The sequence below is a fragment of the Misgurnus anguillicaudatus genome, chromosome 6, assembly GCF_027580225.2.
Source record: "Misgurnus anguillicaudatus chromosome 6, ASM2758022v2, whole genome shotgun sequence".
Lineage (NCBI taxonomy): Eukaryota > Metazoa > Chordata > Actinopteri > Cypriniformes > Cobitidae > Misgurnus > Misgurnus anguillicaudatus.
In genome coordinates this window covers 3,656,065-3,666,227 of record NC_073342.2, presented here as the reverse complement: position 1 = coordinate 3,666,227, position 10,163 = coordinate 3,656,065, and the positions used below count along the sequence as shown (strand labels likewise).

The following is a 10,163-nucleotide window of genomic DNA, read 5'->3' as shown; positions in this document are numbered from 1 at the left end:
ATGTACTTTACTTTTAACATTAAGTTACAAAACAAACATTATTATTATGCTATTACTGCAGATTTTTACGTAAACGATGATCACTCACATATTGAAATATTAATATTGTATGTTATCAATGTTTACTACTGATTAATAATACTTATAATATTTATATTACACAATAATAAAAGTTACTATGCTATGAAGTAACATCCTGTGGCCATAAAACATTCATCACATTTCCAGCCACTGATTCATGCGCTCGTGCGCCCTTTAATGATCACAAACTCCTCCCCGTGTAGCTCTCTGACTAATAGAAATGCAGTTGGGGGCGGGGACTGTTTAACATGTTGACCAATAGAGGTGTTGATGGGCGTGGCTGAGTGCTATCGGTGAACGTCCTCCTGATGGATTCGCTGTTGTCATCATGTAAGTTGTCGTAATGAATCAAATGTGGATATCTGCACTTTTGTGAAGAATGCGACCGTCATAACTTCATTTCTGCAGGACTTATTATTATTATTTCGTGATAAATGTGTTGTTGGCTCATCGCCGACGGACTTTTCATTGATAAGGATGCTTTGCTTTTGACATTTGGTGAACTTTCATGAGCGGATGTGCACGAGAACATAAACAGATATTGTTTTATTCAGCATGTCCCGGAGGAAACAAGCCAAACCACAGTATGTTCTCACCGGTAAGTCCTCGCAAGACTTTCTGATACTGAAGTTTGATCTTTAAATATGAAAACGTATATTGAGCTGTTAATTTGTACAGTATAACGAACTAGTTCATTTTAAAGTAAAAATAGTCACGTGTCAGGGATTTCAAGATCTATTATTATACAGTATAGCAGACTTAGAGAACATGTTGAATTCTATTTTATTGATTATATAAGTTTTGTGAATGTAACTTAATGTGCGCGTGTGTGCTGGTGCACGTGCTCTTTAAACATGTTTATTACCTAAAATTGACGTTTTTTTATTAAGTTATGTTTGGCATGAATAGTCTCAGTATGTAATCTAATCACAAGTTTTGACACATAATTTTTTTTTTTATTATCACCTTACAATATAAGGCGTATGATGCTTGGATACTTAAAGTAGTTTAGGAGACCGACATAAGTTGTGCCTATATGAATTAGTCTCTTATATAATGAATGAGTCGTAATGGTGAACATAAAGGAATCAAGTTTCCAGCATACATCTTTTAATATAGTTTTAAAAGCACCCAGGGAGTTGGTTTGGTCACTACTTTGTTTCATTTCTGTTATTAAATAGGTGTCATTATTTTACTATTAGCCTATTCTGAAAGATGAAAATATGATACATTTTTGAGATTTACAGTTTTCTACAAAAATGTATCCTACATAATGTAATGTAAAGAACATTCTTTTAAAATAAAAATCTTGATATATTAAATATAGTCAAATATTAAATTCAATGTAAAATCAAACATTGATGGTCATTTTCATTATATTATGAGACTTTATCCTGGATTTCACAAACAGGGTCACACACAGAGTTGTCAAAAGATTAATTGCATACAAAATAAGAGTTTGTGTTTGCATAATATATGTGTGTATATATGTAATTATTGTGTATATATAAATTTAAAAGAAATGTTATTTATGTATATATTTAACAAAATATATATAGGAAATAATTACACACAGTGCACACACATATATTATGCTAAACCAAACTTTTTATTTTGTATGCGATTAATCATGATTAATCTTTGATAATAAAGATGTTTGGACTGTAGTGTATATGTTTTACCATGTGTTGACTCAATCTATAGCACAAGTATGCTGTATTAAAGCTAGTCAAGACAAGTTCATGAGTCTCACTTAAGACCTTGTGCTGCTTTAGCCCATACAGAATGCCTCTTGTGTTTTCCTAACAACTTTACATCATTTATGTTAAGTGAAATGACAGACGGAACAAGCTTGCAAACAGAAGCCTTTTAAAATAATGGCCAAATATATGCAAAAAAATCTATGAAATGGATTTACTGTCAAAAATCAAAATACTACAGGAAAAAGTGAAGTTTTCACTGGTTTTATTTAGCTTTTGCAACTTCCAGCATCCCTGATTGTATTGGATTGCTGCCTGTTGTAGAATGCTGGTATGATACTTTCTCCATCATACCAGGGTTGCCAGATTGTGTGAACGGTATTACATATGATTTAAAGGGGACATTTCACAAGACTTTTTTATGATGTCAAATAAGTCTTTGGTGTCCCGAGAGTATGTATGTGAAGTTTTAGCTCAAAATACCATAAAGATAATGTGCCATTTTTGGGTGTGTCCTTTAAAATGCAAATGAGCTGATCTCTGCACTAAATGGCAGTGCAGTGGTTGGATAGTGTAGATTAAGGGGCGGTATTATTATAATAAGATCCCCTTCTGACATCACAGGGGAAGCCAAATTTGAATGAGCTATTATTCACATGCTTGCAGAGAATGGTTTACCAAAACTAAATTACTGGGTTGATCTTTTTCACATTTTCTAGGTTGAAAGAAGGGTACCCAATTATAGCACATAAACATGGAAAAAGTCATTTTTTTGTGATATGTAACCTTTAAAGATAAAACATATCATAATAAATGCCATTAAAATGTGCCCCCTTTACTTATGTATAAATAAAATCGGAGCAATTATGTTTTTGCTACAAAATAATTTTGCGAGTTTGAAGTCACAATATGCATGTATATATGGTTTGACCGATTATTTTGATAAAACAAACCTTTTCAGTTTAAAAAACGTAGAATTTGAGATCAGTTTAAATATTCCATCAATGTATAGTGTATAACGAAGATGTTTAAAAGATTATAAAACAGATTAGTTTAGGTCATTATTTGCTTTTCTTTTGCTAGCTCAGTTTTAAGATGTTGTGTAATTGATATTATAGTTACACTGTGAAAAATAAAACGTACATTTTACGGTAGAAAACTGGCAGTTGTGGTTGCCAAAACCTCACCGTCAAAAATATGGTGGCAACATTATTAGTGTTACGGGATTGCATTTTTTTACAGTTTATAACTGTTTATTTAAAGGCGCTCTAAGCGAATCTGTGAAACGTTACTTTTTGTTGATGTTTGAACTGTTTTCAAACAAACTGAGCGTAGCTAACTCCTCCCCCTCCCTTTCGTGCTTTCATGAATGCGCCCAACCCCCACCCCCAAATCCTTCTTGTCATTTATTGGCTGGAACTCTTTGTTTTGTGGTGCTAGGTTTGGCCACTGTGTTTTTATTGCAGTTTGTGGAGCCTGGGCTGTCTACAGAGATCGCGTTTTTTTACAGTTTGATCAGCGGACAGGTAGCAAGCAGATAGTGAGGAGATGTTTGCTGTATGTAACAAAAAATGTTTTATGGTCTAAAATGCGTGAATTCGCTTAGAGCACCTTTAACATGTTTATGTTGCTTTAAACACAGTATATATCTGTCAAATTCCTGGGATTTACATTGTAATATTTACTGTGTACCATCTATTTTACAGCTCAGAACTGTCTAATCACTTATCTGTTTGTTCTTTTTTACATTTAGATCATACAACGGAGAACTTCCTCTCTGCATCCTGCGATGTCTATATCTGTCAACGATGCTGTGCTGAATTTGCCGATGTGACAGACCTCCATCAACATCAGAAAAACTGTTTAAAAGATCAGTTAGTTCTGATAGTAAGTCCAGACTCTCCACCTTCATCCTTCACATGTAATGCATTTCACTTCAATAACGAAGAGAAACTGAACGGTGTGACAAATAACAGTGATACGGAGGAACTTGGTGACCTTTCAAGTGCTGAAAAATCATTAGAAATGAACAAATCCTTAGATGAAATAGACAACAGCAATATTGAATTTGCTGAAAGTTCCCATATACATCTTGATGGAAACGAAGATGCTGATGACTTTAGCTCATCTTACTCACCATTCCTATCTCAAGAGGGTTCCTTACTGGAGTTGTGTAAATTATCAACTATTAATAGCAATGTCTTCATTGAAAACCTAGAAAACACCAAAGTTGCCGTGGCTCAGTTTTCGCAGGAAAAAAGTTTAAAGGCAAGCTGCAGGAATGCTAGCAGCAGCAAAATGGCCGCCTCTGGTTTGATCGAACAACTGTTTGCTCTACAGAAGCAACAAGTTCAGCAGCTCAAACTAATTGAAGAAATTCAACAGCAGATATTACTATTAGCAGCCCAAAATACTGATACACCGATGGCCGGTTCACTGATAAAACTCAGTTCAAACCTATCTGAGCAACTAGCAGCTGCTAAGCTAGCGGAAGACCTAGCAAACCCACCTGCTAATGCTAAACAGTCCAATTATGTTTCACAGAGCAGTCAAGAAGACTCAAAGAGTGATAAGGAAAACTCTGAAGTGACTGACAACATTAGAAGCAACTCTTTGCCTGTGAAATTTGGTGGGGATTTATGTAACCAATCTTTTCACAATAACACAGTCACTGAAAACGGTAGTTTGAAGCAGCAGTCTCCCTCTGCAGATTTTGTTATAAACAAACTTGAAACGCCTCATAAACAAAATGATCTTAATATGTGTGCAGACAGCTTGCCAAGTATAGGTGCAATTGTGGAGGACTTGAATGCTTTGACTTCACAAGCCCAGCAGAGGAAAGGCAAACCACTTAACTTGACTTTTTTCGACCACATGAAGAGGCCATCTGAAGATTGTATACTCAAGCACAAATGCAGGTTCTGTGCCAAAGTATTTGGAAGTGACAGCGCTTTGCAGATACACCTGAGGTCTCACACTGGAGAGCGACCTTACAAATGCAACATATGTGGAAATCGATTTTCCACACGTGGGAATCTCAAAGTCCACTTCCAGCGTCATAAAGACAAGTATCCTAACATACAAATGAATCCATATCCAGTTCCAGAGCACTTGGATAACATCCCAACTAGCACAGGTATTCCATATGGCATGTCTCCGCTTCCTGAGAAGACCTCCCCCAGCTTGGTGGATGTTAAACATTTAGCAGCCAACTCAATTGGCTGTATGCTTCAATCATCTGTGCAGAGTCTTTCTCCCATTAAAAAAGAGGAGCAAGGGGTATCAATTATCAAACCTCAAAATCCTGGTCCCAGTGAGAGACATAATGGGTATCAGAATGTTCCTCCTTTGATTTCCAATGAGAAATTTCAAGAAGCCTTGAGTCTTGCTTACTTTACCACAGTGGACAGTTCAAGAAACCAAATTGCTATAAAGAACTCAGTAGATTCAACAACTGAACTAAAGTTTGAAACCAAACTTTTTAGGAGACTTCCAGATCCCCCAGGAGCTTCAGAGACTTTGAAGCTGGAGCAGTTGGTGGAGAAAATTGAAAATAGGTCCTCTGATCCCAATGAGTGTGTCATCTGCCATCGGATTCTTAGTTGTCAAAGTGCTCTCAAAATGCATTACCGCACACATACAGGTGAGAGGCCGTTCAAATGTAGAGTGTGTGGACGGGCTTTTACTACCAAGGGCAACCTAAAGACCCACTACAGTATTCATCGTTCCATGCCACTCCTTACAATACAGCACTCATGCCCTATATGCCAAGAGAAGTTTACGAATGCAATAGCCCTACAGCAGCATATTCACATGCATATGGGTGGTCACATCCCTAACGTCCCACTTCATGACAGCCACTCTATGGACCAGGATGTTGACTCAGTAGATAATAAGAACTTGAAATTTGACTACATGGAGGTTGTAGACGCTGCTTCGGATTGTAAGTACCCAGACTCATTACCTGACAGTTTAAGATCTTCTCCTTCTTCTTCTTCTGAGTTTACCAGGACGACTGGATTAGAGGGTCAGCTTTTAAATAGTTTATCAAACGGTGGCTTTACTATGCAGAACGGATCAATGCATAGAGACTGCTTAACCCAGAAATCATTGTCATTAGATGGGGATTATGAGAGTCACAGTTCAGCCAACATTGAGACAGGAAAAATCTGGAAGACTTCCTCTCCGAATAGCTTTACTCTTGAAAAACACGAATACTCTGCATCTTCATCATCTGAATCAAATAGCTCAACCATTTCACAACCTAGGTTACTTGATGGAACAACTGGAGACATCTCAAAAGATAGCATGACCATGATATTTTCAATCGGTGAGCAGGGAACCTTGAAAATCAATGTTTGCGATGTTTGCAACAAGACGTTTGCCTGTCAAAGTGCTTTGGATATTCACTATCGAAGTCACACCAAAGAACGTCCATATATCTGTAGTGCATGCAATAGAGGGTTCTCAACCAAAGGTAACCTTAAACAGCACATGTTAACCCATCAGATAAAAGACTTTGAACCAGCAAATCTGATTTTTCCACCTAACCAGCTTCTAACGTTGGTGGAACCGGTCATTCCCTCAAAAAGAACCGGACTCAACTGCTTCGTTCGGAAAGACTCCACAGCGGGTGTAGTCAAATCCTCAGCTTCCACGCTACCCGTACTCTCCACAGGAGCACCACTTCGGCGATCAGCTAAACAGCACTTCTGCCACACCTGTGGGAAGAGCTTCTCTTCCTCAAGTGCTCTTCAGATTCACGAGAGGACCCACACTGGTGAGAAACCATTTGCCTGCAACATATGTGGACGTGCATTTACCACTAAAGGAAATTTGAAGGTATACCATTAGTGAAAAGTGCTAAAAGTATCACAAACTTTGTTTGTATTCCATTTTTATTTCATAAAGATGTTTAATCAATTGTGTTCTTTGGGATGTCTGGTCACAGGTTCATATGGGAACTCACATGTGGAGCAGCTCTTCAGCCAGACGGGGTCGTCGACTGTCGGTTGATGGTGGATTTCATAGATCTAATACTGATAGATTTCAAGACACTCCCCCAAAAGATGTGGTAAGAGTGAATAGTGAGGACTCCGCGGGCATCTGGAGTCATTTTGCCTCTTTTACTCCTGGTTTGGCTTTGAGAGCAAACGACATACCTGTCATTCAAAATGGTGTCATGCCTCACTTGTCAATATCTGCCGTGCATCTCGAAAGCTTTGAAAAATTGCAACTTAACAGAGCTTTACCTTGGTTGGAGAGATTGGGTGAAAACGGTGCAACCAGCATTTGATCCAGGACAATTAAACAGCAATGACAGATTAAATACATGCAAATATGATGCATTTCATAGTTTCACATTTTTTGAGCAAGGGTATCCTACAGTTAGTGACATTATTAAAATGTTACCACATGGCTCATGAATGCTTCATTCTGATTCTGATTAGTTGAGAAATGTCAACAGGTACGCATCATTTCTCGATAAACGGCCTAACCTGAAAAAAGTCTTAAAATAAACACCAGGGGCCTCATTTATAAAGCGTGCGTACGCACAAAATGGGTCTGGAAACGTGCGTACGGCAGTTCCCACCCAAAGGTTGTGATTTATAAAAAACAAACTTGATGGAAGAATGAACTTGCAGGGTGGGATATGAGGACGATTCATGTATGCACACTTGCAGGTGATCTGTGATTTATAAAGGGAACATGGCTTTGTTTTAAAAGTATTCATATTTTTGGCGTATGATATTTTTGCCTTTTGTGCATACGTAGACTTTTAGTAAGGATCCTACATTTTATAAATGAGGCCCCAGAGCAATGTATTTGGTTACTATGGTATAAGCGCAATAATTGATGACGGGCCATTGAATTATAAGAAAATAATGCACACCCAAGGTGGGAGTGCCGTTACACAGTGGGTGTGCATTATTTTCAAATAATTCAAAGGAATTTTTATTCCTCTTATACCACGGTTACCACAATAAAATAGAAAAATAACCAACCTCCACAGAACAATTTTCAGCCAATCAGAATACAGCATTCAACAGCCGTGGTAAAATTGAAAATAATGCACACTATGCTTTGCGTCATGCCGTATTACCACCTTGAGTGTGCATTATTTTCTAACAATCGTCAATTATTCCTTACATAATATGGTGTGTAATATTGCCTAAAGTAGTATGAGCTGTATTGATTGTATTGTGTTAAGGGGATACTCACCTTTACCCAAAAATTAACATGTTGTCATCATTTACCCACTCTCAAGTTGTTACAAACCTGTATACATTTTTTGTTCTGCTGAATACAGGGGAGGATGTTTTGGGCAATGTTTGTGGCCAGGCAATTTTGGGGCACCATTGACTGATTGTATTTTCTTCCTGTTGTGGAAGTCAATGATGCTCCAAAACTGCTTGATTGCAAACATTTCTCGGAATATCTTCTTTTGTGTTCAGAAAATGTATACAGTAAATGATGACATGATTTTTACATTTTTGGGTGAACTATCCCTTTAAAGGCATGGTGCATGATTTTTGAAAAACACTTTGGAAAAGGGAGTCGGGCCGATTAAACCAAAACACTCTTGTAGCCAATCAGTAGTAAGGGGCGTGTCTACTAACCGACATCTTTGCCTGGGTTGCAATATGTGGGGTGGGTTTATCACAAGAAGGTCCAGATTCTATTGGGGTAGGGGCGTGATTGTTTAGGCGATTTTAAACGTCAACATTGGCTTTCAGAAATCATGCACCCCACATTTAAAGGTGCAGTGTGTAATTTTTAAAAGGATCTCTCGACAGAAATGCTAATTATTATTATTTTATTATTATTATTAAAAATATAATTTTTATTACCTTAGAATTAGATGTTTTTATCTACATACACCGAGGGTCCCCTTACGTGGAAGTCGCCATTTTGTGCTGCCATGTTTTTACAGAAGCCATTAACAAACAACATTTTTTACTAAGTTGTCTCCGATGATGACATGTTTGTTCGGTGGCGGCTACCGTAGCCTCTCTATGTGTTTCAAAAGTGAGGGGTGAGCAGTGGACTGAGCCGATGGTTGCAATTTGCAACCTCACCACTAGATGCTGCTAAAATTTACACACTGCACCTTTAAGGCTTTTTTTTACTTTTATAAAGTATTGTTAATATGCAGTCTATCATTTGGAAATTGAAGTATTTAGAAGTATTCATTCACTGCAAACATTTGCGCAATGTTTGATTTTAATATGTTTTAAAGTAATAACATGATGAGATGAAAAATATCTCCATCAAACTATTTATCCCTCTGTAATTTATATTAATAACAATTGTGTGCTTTGTTATACTTGTGTACAATGTAAAACAGTAAAGGTGAACACTAAACCATACTTAAAGTATTTATTTTTTACATTTTGCAAAGATACACTGTACCTTTATATTCTTACATTGGCGAAACAAATACGTATGTATAGATTGCGCTTTAGCAAATGCATTTTTATTTTGATTAAAATCAAAGTGAATTTTCTTCTGAAACTGCTGATATATTGTAAGTTGACCACACGAGTCAACAAGAGAAGTGGATTTCTTTTCCATTCATTTAACATTAGAGAACTGGACTAATTTACCATTAACAAAGAAATGATTCATTTACACAAGTAGTATTCATGCCCTTTCTCTACTGATATAAATCTAGGTCACCTTGTCCTCAGCATTTACATTTCAATAAACTTACCAATAATAACACATTGTGTTAATACGCAACGATCTTTGCCAATGGAAGATGATACTTTTACAAGCTAACCGAAGAATAGAGAGCATTCATTGAGCAGGTACGACTCATGCGCTCTACCTCATGTCTGTAAAGGATACGGACAGATGGCCAGCAACGGTTTGGCATTTACTGTCTGGACTCTTGCTATGTCTGCTTCATGGGTGATAAAATGCTGTATTGTCCAATTGTGAATGATGTGGTCAGTATTGTGTTAATGGCTAATGTTGGAAATATTATATGGCTAGTTTTATACATTTTTCATATGTGGCAACCACTAATGGTTCCTTCAAAGGTTCTACCTGATGATTTTAAAGAAATACATTACCCCAAAAAATAAAAAGTGTCATGATTTACCAAACCTTTATGTTTATTGTCAGGTTCAGAAAAAGAACAATAAACAAACAAACAAAATTAACATAGTCAATATGATTTATTCACTATATATTCCAAGTCTTTAAAATTCATATGATGGAACAGATCCAAAATTAAGTCATTGCCTCACTGTTAGCAACACAGTACATTTACCCCCTACCTGTTTCACAGACAAGGCTTAAGCCTAGTCCAAGACTAAAGCCCGGAATACACTGCACGATTTTTGCCCTCTTATAAGATCATTACCTTATCACACT

At 37.0% G+C, this 10,163-nt stretch overlaps 1 protein-coding gene across 1 annotated transcript; it reads left to right on the top strand.

Moving 5' to 3' along the window:
* Nucleotides 1-390: 390 nt before the first annotated feature.
* Nucleotides 391-9,892, top strand: sall1b (spalt-like transcription factor 1b). Its single transcript, XM_055193183.2, has 3 exons — nt 391-679; nt 3,535-6,623; nt 6,733-9,892. Exons 1-3 carry the CDS (start codon nt 637-639, stop codon nt 7,075-7,077), a joined length of 3,477 nt encoding a protein of 1,158 aa, XP_055049158.2. The 5' UTR covers nt 391-636; the 3' UTR covers nt 7,078-9,892.
* Nucleotides 9,893-10,163: the final 271 nt, after the last annotated feature.

What these genes read in the sequence shown, in the direction of transcription:
- sall1b (XM_055193183.2), top strand. Translation starts at nt 637, where the DNA reads ATGTCCCGGAGGAAACAAGCCAAACCACAGTATGTTCTCACCG. An exon ending in ACCACAGTATGTTCTCACCG is followed by an intron (nt 680 to 3,534) that starts GTAAGTCCTCGC and finishes TTTTACATTTAG; the next exon opens with ATCATACAACGGAGAACTTC. An exon ending in CCACTAAAGGAAATTTGAAG is followed by an intron (nt 6,624 to 6,732) that starts GTATACCATTAG and finishes GTCTGGTCACAG; the next exon opens with GTTCATATGGGAACTCACAT.